The sequence below is a fragment of the Grampus griseus genome (assembly GCF_964374135.1).
Source record: "Grampus griseus genome assembly, chromosome: 17".
NCBI classification, from domain to species: Eukaryota; Metazoa; Chordata; class Mammalia; order Artiodactyla; family Delphinidae; genus Grampus; species Grampus griseus.
In genome coordinates, this window is record NC_139011.1 from 1216638 (window position 1) to 1243315 (window position 26678).

Consider the following 26678-nt stretch of genomic DNA (forward strand, 5'->3'; position numbering starts at 1 on the left):
TGCGCCACCAGGGAAGTCCCTGTTAAATCAGAATGTGAGTCCTCTAACCTTGTTTTTCTCTTTCAAGATTGTTCTGGTTATTCTGGATAGTTTGTATTTCCATGTGAATTTTAGGATTGCTGTCAGTTTCTGCAAAGAAGCCAACCTTTTGATGGGGATTAGATTTTTCTGTGGATCATTTTGGGGAATATTGCCATCTTAGCAAAATGAGTCTTCCAGTCCATGAATATGGGATGACTTTCCACTTACTTAGATCTTCTTTAATTTCTTTCGGCATGTTTTGTAGTTTAAAGTGTACAAATATTTTACTTCTTTGGTTAAGTTCACTCCTAGCTATTTTCATTTTTTGGTGCTACTGTAAATGGAGTTGTTTTGTAATTTTCTCAGGTAATTCACTGCAGGTGTAAAGAAAGAAAACCAATTTTTGTGTATTGATCTTGTACCCTGCGACTTGGCTGAATTAATTTATTAGCCCTAATAATTTTTTGTTGTTGTTGTAGAATCTGGTGGGTTTTCTATACACAAGATCCTGCCATCTGCAAATAAAGACAGTTTACTTCTTCCTCTCAAATTTGGATGCCTTTTACGTCGCTTTCTTGCCCGTGTGCTCTGGCTAGAACCTCCAGGACCGTGTTGAATAGCAGTGTCCAGTTCTGACCTTGGGGCCATGGCACCTTTGCGTATGATGTAGCTGTGGGGTCTTCAGCTGCTCTGTCTCAGGTTGAGGAGGGTCCCTCCATCCTAGTTTGTTGAGTGTGGCTTTTTGCTTTTATCGTGAAAGGGTGTTGGGTTTTTTTGTCAGATGCTTTTTCTGCATTTCTTTAGAGATCTTACGGTTTTTGTCCCGCCACATTCCCGTTTACAAAATTGCGGTCTGAATTTAAAACACAGTGGCCTCAGCATTCTGTGGAAGGAACAGTGGGCCTGACTAGAATGTACTTCCTGATTTTAGAAGGATTATGAGAGAATGTGTGCAAGGCCTCTCAGCACGCTCGGCAGAAGGTGGGCCTGAAGGAGTACCGGCTGCTGCAGTCCTAGTGCGCATGTCCAGCCAGCGGATGCGCGACTTATTCCAGAACGGTGATGACCAGCACCATGGCCCGCCTGGGTGCTGAGATCCAGCCCTTGCAGCCATGCAGCTGTGTGCCAGTGCTTCAGCCCCCAGATGTCAGCGGGGACTGCGGAGTTGGTGGCAGTAGTGGGGGTTAGTGAGGATGTGGGCTTGTCTCTGCTGCATTCCTCTGGTGGCGGGAGGCACGGCAGACGTGCCTGGGCCGCTGTGTACTCTCTGGGTGGGCACTGACAGGTGTGCACCTGTCCACTTCCCCCAGTCCCTAAGCCGCATCTTACAGATGCAGGGGAGTTGGACACCTGCCCAAGGCTGACAAATGGTGGAGCCCTGTCCACTGCTGGCTCAGGGCCCACGAGTGGGCATTGTGGCCTGCTCCAGACCGGGACTGGCCCTGGAGGGCTAGCAGCTGGATCGTGCTGCCCAGGGCGGAAGTGCGGGTCAAACCCAGGGACAGTGAGTGCGGGAGGGAGGGCTCAGCTGCAGAGGGGTGAGAGGTAGTAAGGGGCTGGTCTGCAGTGATTGTGTTACAGGACTTGCAGGAGGCCGCGTGGGCCTGGATGGAGGCGCCCCTGGTGTCTGCACAGCTTCACTTGCAGGCCCTCTGACAGCGTGGAAGCGCCCCTCTTCCATGTCTGGCCTGGTGTGCCGGGCAAGCGTGTGATCACAGAGGACCCACCAGGTGCCCTCGGGAGCTGGGGGGTGGAGGGAGGTGGGCAAGCGCTAAAGCCCTGTGCCGGCCCCTCGCGCAGCTCCCAGGCGGCCTTCCGGGAGGAGCCTCGGGCCGGTCATGGGCCAGAGCTTCGGGACGGAGGGGTCGGCAGGACTGGACTTGAATCCAGGGCCTGTCCGCAGTATCAGGAGGCAGGCCTGAGAGCACAGGGAAGCGGGCGGAGGAGCAAGACGGGGACAAGGGACCGGGCGGAACCACCCTGTGCCTGCCCAGTGCCACTGTGCAGCCTGCAGGAGGCCAGCGCGGTCCTCGTTCATCCACCAAGTCCGCCAGGTGCGCCGGGGTGGGGTGGGGCCGGCCCGAAGATGGGGGCAGGGCGGGTGCGCCGGGCCTCTGCACGTGGGGGGCAGGTTCTCACTCCCGGGGCTTAAGAGGGCAAACGCAGGGTGCGCCCCGATGCCCCCCACAAGGCCCCCAGACCCGGCGGAGGGTCGTCAGCTGAGTCCAGTAAGGTGGCCGAAGACCCTGGGCGGAGGCTCCGGGAGGGCGCATCCGTGCTCCTCCCAGACATCTGACCGCTGCATTCGGGCGGGATGGGAGTGCAGGGGGAGCGCACGTTGCTCTTCGGTTTCCCCAAAGGGGATCTGAGACCACAGGCGCAGCACGTGCCCCGTCTCACGCCTGCTCCCCTGGGGGCCCCCATTTGGGAGTTTCTCCCCCCACTGTTTTTTGTTTTGGTAAGGTCTATTGCTCAGGTAGCTGCGCCTGGCCTAAGCGCCGTAGTGTTTGGATTTGAACTTGATGTGTGTGTGGTCTCACACTGGCCTCTCATTCCATGTTGGATTCTCAGTTCCTCCGTTTCCAGGAGCTTTGGTCCACTCATTCTGTGCACGGGCACATAGCCCGCGATCAGTTCCCCTTGGTGGCTTTCGTGCTGCGACCTGAGGCGTGCCTCTGCCCACAGCGCTCCCAAGCTCTTTCCTGCGGGATGTGGGCAGAGGCCCTGTGGTCACATGGCGGGTGAGTTGTGGCGGGTGTGGAATAGCGGGAGGGAGGTGGGGATCTCCTGTGCGTGAAATGCCACCTTTCCAAAGAGCAGGCTGGGTTCACACCCTCACGGGGCTGCGCTCAGGGTTCCTGTTGGAGTTCTGACGTCATTAACTGAGTGTTTCCAGATGGTGTCTCACCGCGGTCTAACTGGTCCCCGTCTGTGACCTAAGTCCTATCAGTACTTCCACTTTACCGCCAGGGGCCAGAGATTTGCCGTGATCACGGAGTCCCGTCTGCCTCTGGGGGCTCGGGCCCTGCTGGTGGGGGTGGGAGGGATGGTGTCCTGGGAACAGAGGGGTCAGGCCCAAGTGTGGAGCTGGGTTGCAGTGGCCGCTTCACTGGTGCACCTTCACTAGATGCATTCCAAAAAGAGCTGCAAATTACATTTGCACAAGATTGGGAAAGTAGGTTGGAGCCAGACCTGGGGACTCTGGGGCGGCCCTGAAGGGACCCAGCTGGGGGAGCCTCTCTGCCCCTTTTCCTCCAGGTCAGGGAGGTGTGGTTGTCTAACGAGAGGCGTGGTCTGAGGTCAGGCAGGGTCAGTCCCCGCACCCCTAGGGGGATGACCCCTCCTGTTCCTTACCTAGCTCAGCTGGGAGGTGGTCACGGGGCGTCCAGAGGGATGTGCGGGGAGGACCTGTGCTCAGGTGTGGCGTGAGAGTCGGAACCGTCTCGTGTGTCCTCCAGGTGGGAAGAGGAGGAGGAGAGCCCAGGCGGTGTGAAGTGGACGCGGCTGGAGCACAGAGGCCCATGGTTCGCACCCCCGCATGAGCCGCTTCCTGAGGGAGTTTGCTTCTACTACGATGGTGAGGACTGCATGGGTGGCTCGAGTGACTGTGGCCAGGGACCTGCTTCTGCACCTGGTAACTGGCGGCCACCCAGGCCTGCTCCGTTGGTGGCTCTCCCACTGGGGTCTAGGCTGACCTGTGCACCTGGGAGACACTGGCCCTTTGCTCAGGAGCCAGGCTAGGCTGCTTCCAAGTCTGCAGGCTGCTTCAGAGGCTCCCTGAGACATCAGGGGGGCCCTGCCCATCTGCAGCCTGGCACCCTCTCAGAACTGCCGTGCTTGCGGGGGCGGGGGCTGCACATCCAGTGCCCGATGAACCAGGCGGTGTCCTTGAACTTGCCCAGCTTGGTTCTGCCACCCCTGCCTTCCTGCTGTGCTGGCCCACGTGGGCCTGCATCCAGAAGGACCTTCTGGGGGAGGGCCTGAGTCTCTGGGTCCCTGGGTGCTTGGAGCAAGCGGCCTGCGGGCTCCCAGCTGTTACCGTGGGCACGTGCTGACTGGCCCGACCCCGCACTGCCCCTCCCCTGGAGCCTGGCCCTCTTCCTCTCCACCTCTCTGGTTAGGAGCGTCTGCTTAGTTGTTTTTTTTGTTATTCTTTTGGCTGCGTTGCTGCACGTGGGCTTTTCTCTAGTTGCAGCAAGTGGGGCTTCTCTTATTGCGGAGCACGGGCTCTAAGCGCGTGGGCTTCAGTAGTTGCAGTGTGCAGGCTCTGGAGCACCGGCTCAGTAGTTGTGGCGCACGGGCTTAGCTGCTCTGCGGCCTGTGGGATCTTCCTGGACCGGGGCTCGAACCCGTGTCCTGTGCATTGGCAGGTGGATTCTTAACAACTGCGCCACCAGGCAAGCCCCTTCTGCTTAGTTTTGTGCTGCTAGTTTGACCTGTTTCCCCCATTTTCTGCATCTCTGCTAGGCTAAGCCTTCTGAAGGTGGCCCTCCGCCTCTCCTGGGTCAGACCAGGCCCTCAGCAGGGCATGCGTGGGCACTGCACACAGGCCAGCCTTGGTCGCTGGCAAGTCGTCCCGGCTCCTGCCAGGCGCTGCCACAGGGAGGCCTTTGTGGACGGCAGGAAGGACTGCCTCCCCTCCTTCCCCTCCTCTCTCGCTGGGGCTCTTGTAGTGCTTGCCCCTTGCGGGATCTGGTGACCCCGTGGGCTCCTGCTGGGTCACACGTGCCTGTCCCTGGGGGACACTCGGCCAGCACACACAGCCACGCTTTTTCTTTGTTCACCGCGACTCCATCGACGTGGGTGTTGGTTTAGAATCTGGTTTTCCGAGCTAGACTAGATTCCGTGACTGTCAGAGCCCGCCCTGCGCCTCGGGGGCACCTGGGCGGCCCAGCCTTGGGGAGGGGGCGCTGGCAGGGCAGGAGCTGAGCCCCTCGGGCTTTGGCTGCTCAGCTAGTTCTCTGTCCTCCCGAGAAGCTGGTTTTGGGAAGAATTGTGCTGTTTTATCCCAAGTGCCTTTTGCTTACTATCAAAGTAACGTATATTTGTTTTTCCAACGTTTGTGATAAAAATCTTCAAACATACACAACAGTTGAGAGAACTCCGTGGTGAAGCCCCCGCGGCCTTTGCGCTGCTCTGCTGCCTCCCTGCCCTCCACTGAGCCGTCTCTCATACTGATTCTTGGAGTAAAATGTCGGAAGTCATTGGGCAGATGGGAGGGTGTTTAAAAGGTTGCAGCTGCTACAGTTATTCACATCTTTCTGCTTCGGAGCTCTAACTTTTGTCTTACTTTTACGTTACGTGGCGATGTGTGTCCTAAAACTTCTCGTGTTTTTCTTTTTTTTTTTTACGGTACGCGGGCCTCTCACTGTTGTGGCCTCTCCCGTTGCGGAGCACAGGCTCCAGACGCTCAGGCTCAGCGGCCATGGCTCACGGGCCCAGCCGCTCCGCGGCATGTGGGATCCTCCCGGACCGGGGCACGAACCCGCGTCCCCTGCATCAGCAGGCGGACTCCCCACCACTGTGCCACCAGGGAAGCCCCTTCTCGTGTTTTTCAACTGTAAATTTCCATGTAAGCGTAGCAGCAAAATAAATCATTAAAGCAGTATAAACGTGGGCGATTCTGGCCGTTGACGCCTCTACAGAGGCCTGGCCTGTGCTCCAGGATGCTTAAGCCACACCTGTGCGTGGCTGTGCTTGTCTTCTTAAATTTAGAGCCTTCTCCTGAACTAAAAACGTCGGCTATGTTACGATACAATACAACGTGTGTAACCAAGCGTGACTTAAGGGGCAGGACGTTGTGGGTCGGCTCCCTAAATCAGTGTAACTTCCGGCGTCTCCAGGGAAGCCCATGGAGTTGAGCTTAGCCGCTGAGGAGGTTGCCACGTTTTATGGGAAAATGCTGGATCACGAATAAACAACTTCTTTAGCGACTGGCGGAGGGTATGCGCTGCGCGGCCGCGGGCTCTTGGTGTCGGCCTGCTGCTGTTAGACGCTTGCCCACCCTCACTTCTCTCCAGTGGCTGGAAGGCCAGGCAGAGCCGAGCTTGGAATCCCTAGGAAAGGGAGGTTGCGGGGTGCCAGGAGTGGCATTTTCTGGCCCCTAGGAAACAGAGATACTCGTTGGCAAGCTATCTGAAGATAAGGTGCTAGTTGCTTTTTCTTTTCTCATTAAAAACACAACTGGGTTCTGTGCGCACCTGCACTCATCTCGGCTATACCTGTGGACTCCGCCCTCAGAAAGCGCACCCCAGCCCCCCTTCCGGCTGCTTTGGGAGGACACCAGCGCCGCGTGTGTCCCCTTCCCGGCTGGCGGGCACCTGGGTTCTGCCGCAGGGTGTGGTGCGGTCTCACACCTACCCCTGCAGGGACCTGGGGGTTGGTGGGGCTGTGGGCTGTGTGTGTGTGTGGCTGGACTGGGGACCACCAAGCATGTGTGTGTTCCACCACGCGGGGGGCGGTGGGCCGACTTCCCTGGTGGTGAGTGAGGGGCCCCTAGTGCCATGCACGGTCCACGCAGCAGCCAGAGGGGGCGGTTCTTCAGATGCGGCCACGTGGCCCAACTCCGAAGGCCGCTAGGAGGAAGCACTGGGGCCTCAGCTCCCCGACTGTCCACCTGCACACCTGGGCCACCTGCCTGAAAAGGCTCTCTTTGGGGGACAACTGCAGAGGCTGCTGGTCGGGGTGGCCTTGGCGTCTTTGCCCAGAGTCTGCTCCTCCCGCTTCTGGGATGTCAGCGTTCCCCGTGGAGTGGGACCCCTGCCGCGGTGGGGGAGGGTCCCCGCTGCCCCTGTGACTGTTGCCTGTTGGATGTTGAGAACACGTGTCTGATTTTGGGGCAGGAAATGACAGCAGAAGAGAGGAAAGTAATCAAGCACCTGGACAAGTGTGACTTCACAGAAATCCACAGATACTTTGTGGACAAGACCGCCGCCCGGAAGGCCCTGCCCAAGGAGGAGAAGCAGGTCGGGCTGCTCGGGGGCTCAGTCTGGCGTGGGCCCCTGGGGCCCTGCGTGGGAGGCTGCTGGTATGCGGGAGACGACCCCCTCCTCTCACAAAAGCCGTTCCTGTGTGATTCTTCTAGACGAGACCCCAACAGGGTGTGGTGAAGGGGCCTCTGATTCCGCTCCGTTATTCTCAGACACTTTTGAGTTACGTGCCCCTAAACACATTTAAAAAGTGCTCCGTCCACCCAGAGCACGGGGACAGTGACCCCGCCGTGTGAACTAGTGGCTCCGTAGTTCATGCTCCGTGGTGACAGTGGACCAGCACAGCGGCAGCCGGGAGCTGGGGGGCGGGCGTCCCGCCCTGCGCTCGGCCCGCCTGCCTCGCTGGGCCTCCCGGGGTCCTGCAGCAGTGAAGGGGCTCTGACGAGTCTTGTGCACCCGGCAGACGTGGGCACCAGTCTCGTCCTGTCTTCACCACTGATGCTACACGCTGTTCTATGAACGCAGGAGCTCAAAGAAGAGGCGACAAAACTTCAGCAAGAGTTTGGCTACTGTATCTTAGACGGGCACCGAGAGAAGGTCGGCAGTTTCAAGACTGAGCCCCCTGGGTTGTTCGGGGCCGCAGCGACCACCCCAAGATGGGGATGCTGAAGAGGAGGGTCCTGCCGGAGGACGTGACCATCAACTGCGGCAGGTGTGCGTGGGGCGGGGGTGGTGGTGGTGGTGGTGGTTGGTCCTTCCTCTCACCCGGGGGAGTGGGGCCCGATGCAGGGTGTGTCTCCGTCACTCCAGGCTCTGTGGGCCGGGTGGGAGGGCACCTTCCCCACAGATGGACGCTCTGCGGCAGCCCACGTGCTGTTTGCTGAACCAGCTCTTGTCACTCTGCCCCCTGCTTGAGGTTTCACTCCGCCAAGAAAGCGTGTCCGTGTCCTTCCAACGCAGTTTTCCGCAGTTCAGGTGATCGAGATGGTCTGGTAACACGTGAGCGTTTGGAACTTGCGGGCCACGCTCCAGCAGGAGCTTCTGTCCCTCTGCTGCGTGGGCCGCGGCCGAGCCGGGTCGGCAGAAGCATCCTGGGAGCCCGGGCCCATCAGGAGCCCAGCGGCGGCTTGTGTCCCGTGGGGCTGCTGAGCTGGCAGTGTGTGTGGCCTTGGGCGTGGCCGTCCCGGTTCACGTGTGGGAGCAGCAGCTCTGAGTGAGCCCCTCACACGCCTGGCGACACAGAGGCCGCGACGCGAGGGTGCGGCCTGGGCGAGGAGGCGCCTGCAGTGCCGGCGCAGTCGTGGGAGGTGGCGGCGTTTGGCCGGTGTTTCAGGGAGCAGGGTCTCGCATTGTCGGGTTTGGGTCACTCTCCTGCTGCAGGGACTCCGAAGTACCTGAGCCTCCGGTAGGCCACCGGTGGAAGGAGGTGCGGTGCGACCGCACGGTCACGTGGCTGGCGGCGTGGACAGAGAACGTGCAGAACTCCGTCAAGTACGTCATGTTGAACCCCAGCTCCGAGCTGAAGGTGAGCTGGCTCTGACCTGCCGCCCCCGGCTGGGCCGGGCCGCTTTGGCCGGGAGTCCCTGGGGTCGTGGGCGTTAGCGGGCCAGTTCTGAAGTGACACCGTGTCCAGCGGCCGTTTGTCTTCAAAAGCAAGGGCTTTAGATTCACACTGTCTTTAAATTTCGCGGAGTTTGGAGTCTGCTCCGCGGCCCTGAGCTGAGCGGGTGAGAGCGGGCCCGGGAGCGGGGTCGGCGTTGCCTATTTGAAGGGCCCGGGGTTTGCTCTGCTACTCGCTCCCTTCGTTAGGGGCAGAGAGACCGGGAGAAGCATGAAGTGGCTCGGCGCTTGAAAGGAGTTGCGGGCGAGATCCGTCCTCAGTACCGGGCCGACTGGAAGCCAAGAAATGAAGGCGAGACCACGCACCGCGGCGCTTTATTTCATCGACGAGGTGCGGATGGTTCCAGCTTTCCCACCTGCTCTTCACAGAGGCTCCAGTCGGTCGCAAAGACCTGGTTGGACGGGCAGCTGGGGGCACCGTGGGGCTCGTGTGTCCTGAGCCGGAGCCTCGGGCAGGTGGAGGGGTGGGTGTGTGCCTGAGTGCGTACGTGTGCGCCCGTCTGTACGTTGTGCGCCTGAGGGGCGTGTCCGTCTGTGCCGCTGTGTGTGTGCACCACGCCCGCTGCGAGCCGGGCATGAGAAGGAGGAGGGCGAGACGGCTGACACGGTGGGCTGCTGCTCCCTGCGCGTGGAACACATTCAGCTGCACCCAGAGGCCGACGGCTGCCCGTACGTCGTGGAATTCGACTTCCTGGGAAAGGACTCGATCCGCTACTACAACGAAGTGCCGCTGGAGAAGCTGGTGAGCGCCTGGTGTGGGCGGTGGGTCGTGCCCCACGCTCGCCCCTGAGATCTGGGTGCTCTCTTTTGGGGAGCATTGGGAGGGCGCAGGGCCACGAGGCCCATTTTCCCGTCCCGTCGCGCTTGGTGGCAAGGCTGAACTCCCGTAGGCTGAACTGGACCTGCCCTGCAAGGCGCCAGCGCCGCCACTGCCTTCCTGGTGGGTTAGGGTGGCATTCTAGAGGCCAGGATTCCGAGAGCAGGGTGTTGGCAGGGCTGTGCGCCCTCTGCGGCTCTGGAGAGAAACCTTCCAGGCCCGTGGTGTCTGGAGGTGCCCGTGCATCCTGGCGCGTTGGCTCGAGGCTGCGGCAGTGCAGCTCTGCCTCCGTTGTCCCCGTGCGTCTGTCCCTCTTCTTGTGAGGACACGGTCCTGTTGGAGTTGTCCCCCCACACTGTGACCTCGTCTTGACTCATTGCATCTGCAAAGACCCTATTTGCGAAAAAGGTCACGTTTTGAAGTTTTGGGAAGGACGTGAATTTGCGGGGGACACTGTTCACCCCAGCGCACCTGGGAAGGGTCTTCTGGCCGCTGGGCATGCAGCTCGCTGTGGTCACTCTGGCGGTGTCCCCGGTCTCCCCTCTGTGAACGATGAGCTTCAGGGGTTGAGCCTGCTGGCTGACGGCCATGCCCACAGCGCCTGGCCTCGCCCCTGCCGATGGAGGGACGGATGAAGTGGGGGGGGGCGTGGGGGCTAAGTCTCTGGTTTGCAGAGGGCTCTGATGGGAAATCAGGATTTCCACTCCTTCTGGAGTGACAAGCCCTAGAGTGTCAGTCGCCCTGGCCTCCGTCCGGGTGGGCCCCGTGTCACAGCAACGAGAGCAGACCCAACACTGACCACCTGCAACTTACACACACCTTACACACAGACGTGGCTGCCCGAACACAGAACGGGAAGTCTGGGGAGACCGTCGAGGGTGACAGAGAAGCACCCACTCGGGAGGGGCTGCACAGCGTGCCCAGGCATCTGAAACCTGTTCCAGGGCATGAGTTGGTGGGAGCCGCAGGTGAGGAAAGGGGGAGGCTTTCCTTGGGGCAGGAGAAGGGGTTTTAGTAACAAGATAATCACCACGTGTCTCAGTTCAGGCCTCCCTGATAGAGTTCCTGGCCTTGGCACCTCGTTAACAGTGTTTCCGTCTCCTGGTCTGGAGGCTGGAGTCGCGGCCTGGTGTGGCCGTGCTTTCTCACTGTCCTCACGTGGCAGAGGGCGAGGGAGCACTGGGACCACTTTCCTGAGGCACTAGCCCAGTCAGGAGTCGCGGTGCCGAGAGCGGGGGCTGTTCCGGTCACTCTGGAGCTGGGCACCTGGCGTCCAGCCCCGTGGGGCACACACACAGCTGCATGGAGAGACAGGCCCAGGCCGACACAAGCCAGGAGAATGTTTGCGCTCCCTTAGAAGGACGGAAAGGAAAGGGAGGGTGGAGGGAAATTGGACAAAGGGACCTTGAAGGTCTTCTGAGGCGCTGTGGTGTCAGACGAGTCTGACTGTGGACGTGGGGTCACCTGGAGGGACCCGGCGTGGGTGACGGAGGAAGGAGCCAGGGTGTGCGTTGTGAGGGGACGGTGCCAGCCTCGCGATGGACAGCAGCCTGGACACGTGGCACGTGACCCTGCGGTGGTGCTGACTGCTCCCTGGGAGAAACCCAGTCTGCTGGTCTCCCAGTTCTGCTGCACAGCTGGCCCTTCGCGCCCCTCGTCTACCTCCATCTCCTTGGCCCCAGGAGGCTTCTTCCTGCCCGGGGCACGAGGGGGTCTTTGTAAAGGCTGCTTCTCTCTGCCGCAGGCATACGAGAATCTGCAGCTGTTCATGGAGAACAAAGGCCCTGGGGATGAGCTTTGTGATAGACCGACCGTAAGCCTGGGGGGCTCAGAGCAGTGCTGATGGGGTGACCCAGGGCTGCAGCGCAGCTCGGCCTGTCTGCGTCCAGAAGGGCCAGGCTGACGCCACGGGGCGAGCGCGAGCACCGACTGGCATGTTCTCTTGCACGAGAAGGCTGAGGGCCGTCTGTCTAACCACCAGCTTCCTTCCACCCAAAGGTGGGGGGGGGGCCGGGAAGAGTGCTATGAAACTGTCCCCAAAGGAGACCACGTTTTGAGACCCACCTTCTTCCCCGTGTTCAGACCGCCAGTCTGAACAGGCACCTGCAGGTCCTGATGGATGGCCTGACGGCCAAGGTGTTCCGGACCTGCAACGCCAGCCTCACCCTGCAGGCCAGCTGAGAGTGCTGACCAGAGGTGAGGGTCCCTGGCGTGGGGACAGGGCGCCCGCTTGTGGGCTGGTGCCCGGCTGCTGGGTTGGTACGGGATGCCTCGTGGCCGGCGTCCAGGGCAGAGGGGAGCTCCCCTGGCCTGCGGGGACGGGTCAGGGATGCGCAGGTCCCCAGGCCGAGCCATCCCCGCGGGGCCACCCGCACGGTCAGGCCCCTGCCCAGTCTCTGCTCCTCGGCAGAGTCGGTTTTGAAGCGCCTGCCCAGCTCTGCGTGTCCCCCCGTTGTGTGCGGGAACCCTCTTCCTGCCACTCCCACCCCCAGCGGGGGCTCCTGGACGTGGGCCCCATGCTCTCGGGGGGGATCTGGGGCGGCCTCTTCTCTGCCTCTGTTGGGAGGCCCTTGGACTAGGTGCGGACCCTGAGTCCTGTCCTGTGAGGTCCTTCCTCGGGGCGGCAGCGGCTGTTGTCCTGTGGCTGCCGCTGCGTAACAGACTCCTGTTTTCTAGCTGAAGACAGCGTAGCCGCTAAGATTCTGTCTTACAACCGAGCAAATCGGGCCGTTGCCGTTCTCTGCAACCATCAGCGGGCAACTCCCAAGACCTTCGAGAAGTCGATGCAGACGCTTCGGTCGAAGGCGCGCGGCGGGCACGGCGGGAGGGCCTCTGGGGCGACTGCGCGGCTCCCCTCCTCTTCCCTCCCTGGGAGCGCACGGCCCTCGGAGGGGCTTGGGCACATCAGGGCTGCCCGGGGCCAGGTGCTGGCCAGGAGGGAGAACCGGCTAAGGGAGGGCCAGAGGCCATCCTGCACGGCCTTCTGGTGTGGAAGGGCCTCTAGCCCAGGAGGGAGGTCAGCGGAGCAAGGGGGCCAGGTCTGGCTGGAGCAGGTGGTATGTCTGGGGCCGCTTGGCCTCACCCTGTCCCCTGGCCACAGAGTGACCAGTCAGGACCAGCGCTCCAGCACCCTGAATGGGCAGACGGGTACCCGGGGGACCTGGTCAGCTGGGCCCTTTCAGGGCATAGGGCCTGCAGGCTGTGGACGGTGGTCCCTGGGGCTGGACTAGCATAGGCAGGAGCAGCCCTGACTGGGCCCCTCTTCTTTGCAGATTGAGGCGAAGAAGAAGCAGGTGGCCGAGGCCAAGGCAGAGCTGAAGGAGGCAAGGGCCGAGCACAAACGCAGAGGGGACGGCAGGTCCAAGAGGCAAGTGTCCGGAGGCCTTGGCCCATCCAAGTCGTGGGGTTGGCCCTGAGCCTGCTTTTGTCTTCACCAGTTCTCTGGTTTTCTTTTCAATCGTATTTTCTGATTCAAAAGATACAAACTATATTTGCGCCCAAACGTGAAGCAGGGCAGAAGTGCAGGAGGAGAAGCGCCTGTCCTCGGGCCCCCGAGCTCCGGGCCACGTGGTTCTCTCCTTCAGAGGCTCTCGGCTCTGGGCTGCGGGCGAGCGGTTCCGGCTCGTTCACAGAGCTGCGCAGCCATCGTCACCGTACATTTTAGAGCGTTTCCATCGCTGCAAACAAACCCCCTCCCCTCCCCCAGCCCCTGGACATTCGCACAAACGGAATCCCACCATCTGTGGACCTTGTCTGGCGTTTCTCGTTCAGCGTAATGTTGCTGAGGTCCACCCGCGTTGCGGCCCGTCAGTGCTTCAGTCGCCGAATATTCCGTGTGTGGCCAGACCACGTTTTGCTGTCCATGTGTCTGGACGTTTGGGTGTTCCCGCTGTGTGGCTTTCGTCGTAGAATTGTCGGGTTACTCTGTAGCGCCGAGGTTTAGCGTTTTACGAAAGCGCGCTCACGCTCTCACCGGCCGCGCGCTGGGGCCCAGTTTCTCCACATCCTGGCTGGCACTGTTCTCATCTTCCCTCGCTTTGGGTACAGTCCGGCGGATGTGGGTTTGCTTTGCGCTTCGCCGCTGGCTGACGACGTGTGAGGCTCTGTTCTCTGCTTACTGGGCATTTGTGTGTGGTCTTTGGAGAAATGTCTGTTCAGTCCTTTTTCCGTTTTTCAGTTGAGTTCTTTGTTTTTTTTTACTGTTGAGTTATAAGAGCTCATTATTCACTCCAGATACGAGTATCTTTTCAAATATATGATATTTTTTTTTTTTTTGGCCGCGCCACGTGGCGTGCGGAACTTCCCCAACCAGGGATTGAACCTGCGCCCCCGCAGTGGAAGCGTGGAGTCCTAACCACTGGACCACCAGGAAAGTCCTCAAATACATGATTTGAAAAGGCTCTCTCCCATTCTGTGTGTTGTCTTTTTACTTTCTTGGTAGGGTGCTTTGAAGCACAGAAATCTTGATAAGTCTAGTTTCCGTTGCTTATTCTTCAGGTATCACGTCTAATAAGGCTTTGCCTGACCTGAGGTCATAAAGATGCATTTCTAGGTTTTCTTGTAAGAGTTTTATAGTTTCAATGTTTGCATTTAGCTAGTTGATCCATTTTGAGTTATTTTTCGTACATGGTGTGAGGAAAGGATTCCACTTCCTTTTTGCTCACCTGGACCCGGTTTTCCCAGCTCCACTCCCACCAGCTGAATGGTCTTGACACCTTGTGGAAGATCAGCTGATGGCAGGTGTTTCTGGGCTCCGTTCTGTTCATGTTCATCTGTCTGTCTGTCTTCCTGCCAGTACCACTCAGTCTTGATGCCTGTAAGTTTGAAATCAGGAAGTGTGAGCTCCGGTTTGGTTTTCTCATTAAAGATTGTTTGGCTATTCAGGGTCCCTTGAAAATCCAGATGAATTTGAGGGTTGGCTGGTCACTTTCTGCAGGGAAGTCAGCCTGGGTTTTGATTGGGGTGCGGAGCCGCTGGAGGTCCGTTTGGGAAGTACCGCCTTCGTAACCAGGCCAAGCCTTCCAGCCTGTGAGCGCTGGGATGTCTCTTTAGATGCATCGTTCTTCGTTCATTTCGTTTAGCAAAGTTTTGGAGGACGAGTTTTGCACTTTTGGGGGTTAAGTTTATTTGAAAGTGTTTTATTTTCGTTGCTGTTGTAAATGGAATTGTTTTCTTCATTTCACTTTTGGGTGGTTCCCTGCTGGCTTTGTTGCATGTCCCCGAGCCCACCCACAGGTTCAGTGATTCACCAGGAGGGCTTCCAGGACTCGGCACTGAGCTGAGATCCCTCACAGTGTCAGGACACACGGACGGTTCTCAGGCCCGCGGGCCGCTGCACACGACTCATTCCCACTCCTGGGCTCAGAGCCGGCGCTTCCGCCCTCCTCCCCAGGGACCAGGATCTCAGGAGTGTCCCCCTTGTTGTTACAAAATCACGTTCGTGGTCAGTCATCATAACTTTGCGTTGCTTTCTTTCCCAGACCTTTCATCTGGGTTTTGTGCACAAGGGGCAGAAGTGTTGCCACAGAGAAACGTTTGTATGCATCTGGGCCAGAAAGACACACCACATCCAGGCGCTGGCGGGATGGACGCTGGATTTTTCACAGATGTTCTCATGTTCATGTAACGTCTACGTGTGTACGGCTGTATCGTCCTGCTGATCCAGTGAGCAGCAGAGACAAGATGGGCTGCATCTGGGGGTCCACCTGCCCCACTGGGCTGTGTGCCGGGGCAGCCCCCTCCGCTGCTACGAGCTCCCCTTACCTGGAGAGTCTCAGGTGGAGCGCCGAGGCATCCCTGGGGCGGCTGTCCCTGTGATGTGCCCCCCCCGCCCCCCGCTGGCACACGTGCAGGATCACAGCCTGGGCCGCGGGCAGTCTCTGCCTCAGAGACACACGGCCCGGCGCACTTGACTTCTGACTGCCCCGCCAGAAAAACGGGCCTTTTCCCGGGGGCATCTGCAGGTGGCCCCAAGGTCCAGCCAGCAGCTGTGTCTGCATGGTTAGGGTCCCACGAAGGGATGCCCTAAATCTGCCAGAACCCTGGGGTCTGAGGTCCAGTCCTGGAGCCTCCATCCCACTCGCTCTCCTGCTGCAGACGGTGCTGGGTTTCTGCCTAGAGCCAGGCCCAGGCAGCAAGGCCCGAGATTCCCAGCAGACCAGTCGCTTTCCTGCAGCAGCAAAGTGGAGACGCCGCCAAGTCCAAGTCACAAGGCTTCCCTGAGCCCTCAGTCGCTCGTCCATCTGGAGGTTAGAAGTTGATCTGCTCCAAAGGGCACACATCAGGCCAGGTCACCAGCCTGGGTCCCATCTCACGAGAGCTCGTTAGAAATCCACCCGGCTCTCCAGACTCCAGGACGTGTCTCCCTCTCGGGAGAACCCCCTTCCTCACGTGGACTCCTTCCCCAGAGACGTCAGTAGGGAACTCAGAGTAAGAAACCATCGTTTATGGAGATGTGTTTGCTGCACTCTAACCCTCCCACAGGCTGCAGAACACGGCTGTTGAGTCCGCTTGACACTTTTCCTGCGCATCCTTTCTGATTGGGACGATTCCTCTGGCATTTATGCAGTTACACGGATTTTCCTTCTTCTTTTGGCCGTGCCGTGCGGTGTGTGGGATCTTAGTTCCCCGACCAGTGGAAGTGCGGAGTCTTAACCACTGGACCGCCAGGGAAGTTCCAGCCATTTTACATTTTGTGTCAGCTTTTTACTCTGCGTCCAGATGCGGTAGCCACAAAATACAGAGCCATTGCAAGAACTGTACTGCTTTTCTTTTTCTTTCTTTTTAATATTAATTAATTTATTTAGGCTGCTCCGGGTCTTAGTTGTGGTACGCGGGATCTTCATTGCGGCATGCAGACTCTTCGTTGCGGCACGCATGCGGGATCTAGTTCCCTGACCAGGGATGGAACCGGGCCCCCTGCAATTGGGAGCACAGAGTCTTACGCACTGGACCACCAGGGAAGTCCCTGTCCTGCTTTTTCTTACTGCTAATTTTTTCAAATCCCTAGCAGGTAAACCTTTACAGGGTTAACGTTACAGCTGCCTGGGAAGATCCCAGCTGGAATGGGGGTTGGGGAGGGAGAGGGGAGAGCAGCCGTCTTTTCTAAAACTTTGTTCCAGGCTTTTCTGCTTGGAGGGGAGAGCCGTGTAAACTTCTAACAGTTTTGGCCGATCCAGAGCTCAGTTTTGGGAATCTTTGGGTCCTTTCTCCCACCTGGAGAACAGAAGCCCAGGCATCACCTGGGCTGTATTTTCGCCCCTCACTTCAGCCGTGGTGGTCAGAAGCAGCCTGAGGATCTGAGCCCAGTCAGCTGGGGTTGGACCTGTCATCTGCAGGCTCGCCTTCTCACAGCAGCTCTCCTGCTGTTGCACACTGGGCGAGACTCTGGGCCACTCAGGGGCCAGGGCGTGTCCTGCCCCAGCCCTTCGTCCTTCCTTTCCAGAACAGAGCTCGTGCCGTGTTTCACGGGTCAGAGTGCCAGCGAATCCCACTTTCCCGCTGACTCCCCAGACCACCTGTAGGTTCCGTGATTCCGTAGGACTCACAGGACCCTGCACGGTCACGGCTGTGACTGCGTACAGTGAAAGGTCTCGTGGGCACCCTCTGCCTGGCACATCCCGACCTTCCAGACTCCGGAGGAAAGCAGGAGTTCAGCGACCTGTACTGTCGGTACACAACTGCGGGCTCCGTGAGCCTCTCTCTTCTTACTGGTTAGGGAGGCGGGCGCCCTCCCGACATCCAGCCTCGTAGGCAGGCCTTTCTCTCCAGGGTTGGTCGGGCCTGCTGTGTTGACTCGTCCTCTGCAGACCACACAGAAGTAGAGTTGATGCGTGTGGGCTGGCCTCACGCCCTGCACCCCACTGAACTCGCCTGTTAGCCTTAGCAGTTCCTTGGTGGATCCCTTCGGGTTTGAGATCACGTCGTCCTCAAGCAGACAGTTTGCGTCTTCCTTTCCAGCCCAGACGCCTTTTACTTCTTCGTCTGCCTGGTGCTCTGGCTGGAACCTCCAGCGCAGGTTGAGGACAGGTGGTGTGTGTGGACCCCTCGTCTTGTTGCCACCTGACGGGCCGAGCTCGACTGCTGAGGAGGACGTCAGCTGTGGGTTTTCTTAGGTGCTTTTATCAAGGTGAGGACGTGCCCTTCTGTTGCTTTTGTCGAGGTTTGTTGTTTTCCTGGAAGGTGCTGGATTTTGTCCGATGATTTTTCTGTATCTGTTGAGACGATGCAGTGTTGCACTAGTTGGATTTCGGGTGTCACGTTCTTGCATCCCAGGGATAAATCCTGTTCGCTCGTGGTGCAGAATCTCTTTTATGCATCCTGGATTAGGCTCGCTGTTGTCGTGACGAGGACTTTTGCTTCTGTATTTACACTGGATAATGGTGTGTGGCTTTCCAGTGACGTCTTTGGTTCAGTGTCAGGGTGACGCTGGTCTCGGAGGGACATGGGAAGCGGTCTCTCCTCTTCTGTTTTGTGAAAGTTTGTGAAGAGTTGGAGTTAATTCTTCTTTAACCATTTGGTAGAATTCACCAGTGAACGCCTCTGGGCTTGGGCTGTTCTTTGTGGGAAGTTTTAAAATTGCTGAGTAATCGCTTTGCCTGTGTTCCCCGTCGCGTCAGCACTGGTGGCATGTCTCCCGGGAGCTGGTCTGCCCCACCAGGACACGGTCGTCTGTGGTTTCCCTCATCTTCCTGGTTTCTAGCGGGGTGCCCCCTTTTATTCGCGGCTGCTGTGGCTGTGAAAGCATGAAAGATTCCTCAGGTGCAGGCAGGTGCTTCTTAGTCGTGGGGTGAGTGTGTGAGAAAGTCCGGCCATTAGACCGAAGGGCATTCGTGTTCAGAGGCAGCTGCTGGGAAGGGAAGCCTCCTGTGTCTTCCGGGAGGACTCGCGTGCGCCCCCTGCCCCTCCGCTCTTGGTGGCACCAGCAGCCGCCTGCCGTTTGCCGCTGGCACCCTGGCGTTCGGTTGGTGCCCTGGTGGCTACTGCAGAGCGGTGCCTGTGGCTGCGGCCCACCCTTGTGCACAGCCTGGGGAGAGACCCGGCCTCACACGCTCCGCTGTAGTGTCTGTTGGGGCCGCTCAGCCTCTGAGAGCGGCGTTTCCTCCACCCGCGGTCCTTCCACACGTGTCCAGGTGGGTTCGGAGCCGGAGTTCCCGGAACAAGGACTGGGGTCGAAGTTCACGTGCACGTGGATGTCGTGGCTGTGCCTGTCCCGTGTCCTCTGCAGGGTGCCCTGTCTGGCGTCTCGGGAAGGGCGTGTGGAGGGTGAAAGGAGGGTCCTGCCTTGATGAATCCGCTTTTCTCTAAGGCAGTAGGGGTCAGGACTGAGCATCTTTCACAGGTGTGGAAAGGCTTTTGGATCCGATTCTGTCCTTTGCCCCCTTTGTTTGCTTGTGGCCTTCGGGCGCTTCCTGTGAGGTCAGGTCTGGGTGGATGGTGCCTGCTTCGTGCCCAGGGGGTTCCAGCCTCCGGGGGCTCCCCCGTCACTGGGCTCGCCTGGCCTGAGTGGGGCTGGGGGGTACCAGCACGGGGGCTTGTGCCCCTCCTTCTCTCCAGCTTCCTGGAGAAGAGGGGATGGCTGCTGGAGAGGCAGGAGCAGCTCGGGAGGCTGAGCACGCAGGCCGCAGACGAGGAGGAGAGCAAGCAGGTGGCCCTGGGCACGTCCAAGCTCAACTGCCTGGACCCCCGGATCAGTGTCGCCTGGTGCGTGGGCCCAGGCCACCGCGCCCACTCGTGGCCTCGAGGAGGGGACTGGACCCCTGAGTGGCCCCAGTTCAGTCCCCTGGGCCCTGTGGTCAGCACAGGTCCTTCCTGTGGTGGGACCCGACTGGCTGGTGTGTTTAATGCTGAGTCCTGGGTCACTGGTCCTCTCTGCCCGAGAGCTCTGGGGCAGTGGAAGGCTGGGGTGGGACCCCAAGCCGCATACCAGCCACAGAGAGCCCAGCCTGCCCACTGGGGGTGGGGTGACTGGGTCGCCTGTGTGCCCTGTAAGCGTCCCCTGAGCACCCCGCTCGGAGGACAGCTGGGCTGCACTGGGGGACACGGCCTCCTCCCTGCTGCCCTGGGCTGGTGGCCGTGCTGTGGGTGCTGTGCCCAGGAGGAGCAGGTTGGGTCGCCTGGTGTCCTGACCTCTGTCCCGCTCCTCCCAAGAACCCCGGTCTCCTCTTGGCAGGTGTAAGAGGTTTGGGGTGCCCATGGAGAAGATCTACAACAAGACACGGAGGGAGAAGTTCGCCTGGGCTCTCGACATGGCAGGCGAGACTTTGAATTCTAAATGAGCGTCTCTGTGCCTCGTCGGAACTTATTTTTTTTCACCATTAAAGCGGATTGGGGAATTTTGTACAAAGTAGTGTCATCACACAGAAGGTGGCTGATGCCCGGCCGGGTGCTTTCAAGTGTCCCCTCCCCCATCAGGTGTCCCCTGGCCTGGCTGGGAGCTGGTGTGGCAGCGTGCCTGGTCCCAGGCTGTGACTTGGGGAGGGCCCGACTGTCCCATGGAGGCCTATGCCTCCCCACTCCCAAACTCTGCCCCAGCACCGGGCAGGGACCCCGAGACACGCTGCACCTGTTACCTCAACAGACGGGACGGCGGGGCCCTGAGTGCCCATTGAGCCTGTCTCTCCCTGGTGGGTGGGCGGAGTCCACGTGTCCCCGAGAGAGCAGCTGGCAGCACGTGGGGCTGTCCTGAGTTCCAGGCCAGCAGGAGCTGGGGTGTCTGTGCCCTCAGGCCACCTGGTGCGGTGCACAGGCCCTCAGGGGCTGGTTTCGGAGTCACAGGGAAAGATCTCGGGTGGGTGTGTGGCACTCAGTGGCCAGGGACATATGGGCGTGGCTGACGATGGATGGGAGGGCCACTGATGTGGGGTGGGAGGGACACCCCTGCCGCAGCCAGGCCTGTGGTCTGCCTGCAGGCTCCTGGAGCTGGAGGTGGGCAGGGGCTGGGAGGTGTCTTCTTTCAAATTCTAGGTTGGGGGGGCAGATAATTTTTCTTCGTAGTTTATACGTCTCTGGCTCAAGAGGCATCTCATCTACACCCAGACCAGGTGAAACTCACCAGAGAACAGCCTTTGGATGGGACTTCCGGGTGCCTTAGGGGCGGGCATGTTTCGTGTGGAAGGAAAAGTAAGTAAGTGTGGCTACAGCGTGGAGTGTAGAAAACTAAGTGGTCCCAAGTCTGCAGATCCTTGTCATTCCCTGGGGCTCTCTGGGCCCTCGCCACTGTCTGCAGTGGACTCCCTGTTTACTGGACCCCACCCACCCCTGTCTCCCAGCTCCTAGTGTGTTAGGGGATCTTCTTTTTGTGGCCTCCTGAAAAAAAAAGTTTCATGAACAGCAGTGAAAAAATTTCAGTTTGCATGTCTGAAAATACTGTCATCCGACTGTCACACTGGACTCACGACTCCATACGTGTAAACTTACAGGTTGCAAATTATTTTCAGTTGTAACTTTCAAAGCATTGTTCCGTTGTCTTCCAACTTGGGACGTGCTGTTGGGAAGTTCCCCGGGATCTGATGCCCAGTGCTCCGTGGGATCTGCCGTCTGGCCTGCCGCCTCTGAGGTCTGCGTCACTGATCCTCGTGTGTTCTCCATGTCGAGACTCCGCATCATGTTCCTTTGTTGTTTGTGGAGGGACTGGGAGGGGCTTTCGCTCTGGTGATTCATGTCTCTTAGTTCTGGGGTAAAGTTAAGATTATTTCTCTGATAATTTCATTCTCACCATTTTGTTTCCTTTTTTTCCCCCTAGAACGCCTGTTAGTCTTAATCTTTCTGTCTTACCATCCACCTCCTTTTTATTCTTTTAAAAAGATTTTCTCAACTTTACCTCTCAACCGTTTTACTAATTTTTTAAAAAAAATATTTATTTTTATTTGGTTGCACCCGATCTTAGTTGCAGCTCGAGGGCTCCTTAGTTGCAGCATGCATGTGGGATCTCGTTCCCTGACCAGGGACCGAACCCGGGCCCCCTGCATTGGGAGCACAGAGACTTAACCACTGCGCCACTAGGGAAGTTCCCTAATTTGTGTGTGTGTGTGTGTGTGTGTGTGTGTGTTTTAGATTTATTTATTTATTTATTTAAGTTGTATTTTTGGCTGTGTCGGGTCTTGGTTGTGGCATGCGGGCTCTTCGTTGTGGCGCACGGGTTTCTCTCTAGTTGTGGCGTGTGGGTTTTTTCTTCTCTGGTTGTGGTGCACAGGCTGCAGGGTGTGTGGGCTCTGTAGCTTGTGGCACATGGGCTCTAGTTGAGGCGCATGAGCTCAGCAGTTGTGGCGTGTAGGCTTAGTTGCCTCGCAGCATGTGGGATCTTAGTTCCCCGACCGGGGATCGAACCCGCGTCCCCTGCATTAGAAGGCAGATTCTTTACCACTGGACCACCGGGGAAGTCCCCCCTGATATGTTTTTAATTTTGCTTATCACATGTTTTTAAGATTTGTTTCCTTATTTTGAATTGTTCCTTTTAAAATACTACTCTGTTCTCTCTTTTTTTTTTCCTGCAGTGCACAGCATGCGGAATCTTAGTTCCTCGACCAGGAATTGAACCTGTGCCACCTGCGGTGGAAGCGTGGAGTCCTAACCACTGGACCACCAAGTAAGTCCCGTATTCTGTTCTCTTTTAGTGGACACAGTTCCTTCTTGATCTCGTTGAAGTTATTAACTACCATCTCGCTCACCTTTTCTACGTTTCTTGCACTATCTCTGTTTCCTCTGAGTTTGTAAAAAGCTCCTTTTCTGGTTTGACCTCGCATGCGCATCGAGAACCTCCTCAGCTGTCTGGTGCTGGCCTTCCACCCATGGGGACGGGGTGGGGGCGTTCTGAACCCAGGGGAGCCTTGCTGCCTCTGGAGCAGCTGAATGCGGTTGCCACTGAGGTTGGTCTTTATGGCAGGACTTTGGTGTTTCTCTGAGATGGTTCCTGTTCTCTGGTGAGGACCCTGCAGACCCGCCGTCTCCAGTCACGGAGCCTTCCCAGAACTTAAATTGGCGGGCGTCTCACCTCCGGAGGCCCCTTGGCCCCTTGGTGGACTCCTGCCTCTGCCTACTTTATCTTCACAGGTACTGTGGTTCTTAGTTACAGGCTCCTCCTGCCAACCTTACTGTTTTAACTGGACATTGCATCTAGTTAGGTTTACCGTGATTAGGAACCTATTTGGGTGATTTCTACCATCTTACTCTGATTAGTTTTTTTCAGATTTTTCTTTTCCTATTTATTTTTTAGTTGATATAGTAAGTTTTTGTTCATTTTAAATTATTGCATTTTTTTCTATTGGACTGGAAACATATACACCGTTCATATTTAGTAATTAAGCTTAAAGTATGCTATGCATATTTAAAGTCTAAAATTAAAGTGTGTTACAGCCCTTCCCAACAAAGGAGGATCTTAGAAAGTCCCTTCTGCACCCGTGCAGGGCCCAGTGGACGTCCTCACACACAGTGTGGGTTTACACTCACATCGATCTTCTTCTTTGCTCCAATTCCATCTTGTATCAAAGGCTGTCATTCTGAAATCATTTTCTTTTTCTTCTTCTTTTTTTTTTTGTGGTATGCGGGTCTCTCACTGTTGTGGCCTCTCCTGTTGTGGAACACAGGCTCTGGACACACAGGCTCAGTGGCCATGGGCCCAGCTGCTCTGTGGCATGTGGGATCTTCCCGGACCGGGGCACGAACCCGTGTCCCCTGCATCGACAGGCGGACTCTCAACCACTGTGCCACCAGGGAAGCCCTGAAATAATTTTCTTTTTGTCGTACAAATTTTAGAAGTCCTTTCAGTGAAAACTGCTTCATGAAGAACTGCCTCAGCTTTTACTTATTTATATTTTACTTTACTTTTATATATTAATCTTTTATATTATATTATATTATATAATTATATATAATATAGATCATATTATAATCATATATAATATTTTATATATTAATATAACTTTTATATATTAATTTACTTATTTATAAATTACTTATTTATAAATGCCTTATCTATAAAAAATAATTTTGCTGGGCGTGCAGTTCTAGATGGACAGGTATTTTCTCTCAACACACTGAAGACACGAATCCACTGTCTTCTGTCTCTTCCTGTTGCCTTGAGCAGTGTGATAGTGTGACTGTGATGATGGTGATGGTGTGACTGTGATGATGGTGATGGTGTGACTGTGATGATGGTGATGGTGTGACTGTGATGGTGGTGATGGCGTGACTGTGATGGTGGTGATGGCGTCTTTCTCTGGCTCCTCAAGGTCTTCGTCTTGCTGGTCTGTGTTCTCATTGTGTCGTGTCCAGGTGTGGATTTCTTTTTATTTGTGCTGTTGCATATCATTATACTTCCTGCATCTGTGAATTTATGTTTTTCATTAAATACAGAGACGCCTTGCTGGAACACCGTGAGTGGGGTGTAAACTGCAGAGTCACAGTACTGTGATTGTGGCACAGGGGCCACCAGAAGTTGCGGAAGTCCATCCAAGCAGTCAGGCCCTCCATTCTCAGCTGTAGGTTGGCACGACTTGTTGGCAGTTGTCCACTCTGGCTTAAACACTGAAGATATTGATTCTGGGTCTTGAGAATGGCTGGAACTTCCAGGACATAGATAACAATTTCAACAATCTCTCCTTTAATTGATTGTTTCATTGGCCTGATTTTACGGGGAGACTGGTTGAGGTTAAAACGGGATGCAGACACTCATCTTCACCAGATGGGGTTGGCTGTTGTTTCTCTGCCTGGATGGCCTGTGGGAGAGGATCTGCATACTCACGGGGGTCAGTGTAGGGTTTTGCTGTATCTCCTCTCCTTCACTCTCTCCTCCTGGGATTCTTGTCACATCTACGTCAGACCTTATTATCTTCTACAGATCTTTGAACATTTCCTTCATGTTTCCCATCTCCTCGTCCCTGTGGTATTCTGGGCCTCCCTGCATGTTTCTTCCACTACACTAATGCTTTCTTCAGCTGTGTCTAATCTGCTACTTAACCTACCCATTGAATTCTATTTCAGTGATTATAATTTCATTTCTAAAAGTTCTTCTTTAAAAGCCTGCCTATTCATGAGTGGTAGTCTCTTACTGCTTTCTTGTCACTGTGTCTGTCTTCTTTTTTATTCTTTTTTTAAAATTGAAGTATTGTTGATTTACAATGCTGTGTTTATTTCTGGTGTATAGCAAAGTGATTTACATTATATATATATATATATACACACACACATATATATTTTTTCATATTATCTTTCATTAGAGTTTATTACAAGATATTGAATACAGTTCCCTCTGCTACACAGTAGGACCTTGTTGTTTATTTTATATATAGTGGTGTGTGTGTTAATCCCAAACTCCTAATTTAACTCCCCAACTTCGGTAACCATAAGTTTGTTTTCTATGTCTGTGAGTCTATTTCTGTTTTGTAAATAAGTTCATTTGTATTATTTTTTTTTTTTTAGATTCCACATGTAAGTGATATCATATGGTATTTGGCTTTCTCTTCCTGACTTACTTCACTTAGTATGATAATCTCTAGGTTCACCCATGTTGCTGCAAATGACATTATCTCATTCTCTTTTATGGCTGAGTAATATTCCATTGTGTATGTGTGCATATATACACGTAGATATATATATTCGTTTGCCCAAAAAGTTTATTTGGATGTATGGAAGAACCTGAATGAACTTTTTGGCCAACCTAATACCACATCTTCTTTATCCATTCACCTGCTGATGGACATTTAGGTTGCTTCGATGTCTTAGCTATCGTGAATAGTGCTGTTATGAACATTGGGATGCATGTATCCTTTGGAATTAGTTTTCTCCAGATATATGCCCAGGAGTGGGATTTCTGGATCATATGGTAACTCTATTTTTAGTTTTTAAAGGAACTTCCACACTGTTTTCCACAGTATGGAAGCCAATTTATAGGCCCACCAACAGTGTAGGAGGGTTCCCTTTTCTCCACACCCTCTTCAGTATTTATTATTTGTAGACTTTTTGATGATGGTCATTCTGACCAGTGTGAGGTATTACCTCATTGTAGTTTTGATTTGCATTTCTCTAATATAATTAGCGACGTTGAGCATCTTTTCATGTGCCTGTTGACCATTTGTGTGTCTTCTTTGGAGAAATGTCTGTTGAGGTCTTCTGCCCATTTTTTGATTGAGTTGTTTATTTTTTCTGTTAATTGAGTTGGATGAGCTGTTTGTATATTTTGGAAATTAAGCCCTTGTCAGTCACAACATTTGCAAATATTTTCTCCCATTCCATAGGTTGTCTTTTTGTTTTGTTTATGGTTTCCTTTGCTGCCCTTTCAAGCTTTTACATTTGATTAGGTCCCATTTGTTTATTTTTGCTTTTATTTCTTTTGCTTTGGGAGACCTAAGAAAACGTTGCTATGATTTATGTCAGAATGTTTTCCCTGTGTTTTCTTCTAGGAGTTTTATGTTGTCATGTCTTATATGTCTTTAAGCCATTTTGAGTTTATTTTTGTGTATAGTGTGAGGGAGTGTTCTAACGTCATTGATTTACATGCAGCCGTCCAACTTTCCCAACACCACTTGCTGAAGAGACTGTCTTTTCTACATTGCATATTTCTGCCTCCCTTGTCGAAGATTAACTGATGGTAAGTGTGTGGGTTTATTCCTGGGCTCTCTATTCTGGTGATCCGTATGTCTGTTTTTGTGTCAATACCATGTTGTTTGATTACTGTAGCTTTGTAGTATTGTCTGAAGTCTGGGAGGGTTATGCCTCCTGTTTTGTTCTTTTTCCTCAGGACTGCTTTGGCAATTCTGGTCGTTCATGGTTCCGTATAAATTTTAGGATTACTTATTCTAGTTCTGTGAAAAACGTCACGGGTAATTTGATGGGGATCACATTGAATCTGTAGATTGCTTTGGGTAGTCTGGCCATTTTAATAACATTAATTTTTCCAATCCAACAGCCTGTCTTTCCATTTTAAATCATCTTCAGTTTCCTTTATCAATGTTCCATAGTTCTCAGCATATGAGTCTTTCACCTCCTTGGTCAGGTGTGTTCCTAAGTATTTTTGTTTATTTTTTTGATGCGATCTTAAAAGGGATTTTTTTTTTTTTTTTTTACTTTCCCTTTCCAATGTCATTGTTAGTGTAAAGCAACAGGTTCCTGTATGTTGATATTGTATTCTGCTACCCTGCTGAATTTATGAGTTCTAGTAGTTTTTGTGTGGACCCTTTAGGGCTTTCTATATACAGTATCATGTCATCTGCATATAATGACAATTTTATCTCTTCCCTTGTAATCTGGATCTTTTCTTTCTTTTTCTTGTCTGACTGCTGTGGCGAGGACTTCCA

At 55.2% G+C, this 26678-nt stretch overlaps 1 protein-coding gene across 1 annotated transcript in view; it reads left to right on the plus strand.

The window, feature by feature from the left end:
* The window catches only part of TOP1MT (DNA topoisomerase I mitochondrial), a gene marked incomplete at both ends in the record, with an annotated part of 31245 nt that extends 11248 nt beyond the window's left edge, over window positions 1-19997 (plus strand). Inside the window, 19 exon segments of the mRNA XM_082675304.1 lie at window positions 2707-2762; window positions 3480-3598; window positions 5865-5933; window positions 5936-5964; window positions 6864-6986; window positions 7476-7581; window positions 7584-7662; window positions 8331-8475; window positions 8760-8848; window positions 8850-8901; window positions 9127-9312; window positions 11132-11200; window positions 11470-11557; window positions 11560-11583; window positions 12064-12191; window positions 12660-12754; window positions 18943-19089; window positions 19559-19641; window positions 19801-19997. Of these exon segments, the coding sequence (XP_082531430.1) occupies window positions 2707-2762; window positions 3480-3598; window positions 5865-5933; window positions 5936-5964; window positions 6864-6986; window positions 7476-7581; window positions 7584-7662; window positions 8331-8475; window positions 8760-8848; window positions 8850-8901; window positions 9127-9312; window positions 11132-11200; window positions 11470-11557; window positions 11560-11583; window positions 12064-12191; window positions 12660-12754; window positions 18943-19089; window positions 19559-19641; window positions 19801-19997 (1884 nt within the window).
* Window positions 19998-26678: the final 6681 nt, after the last annotated feature.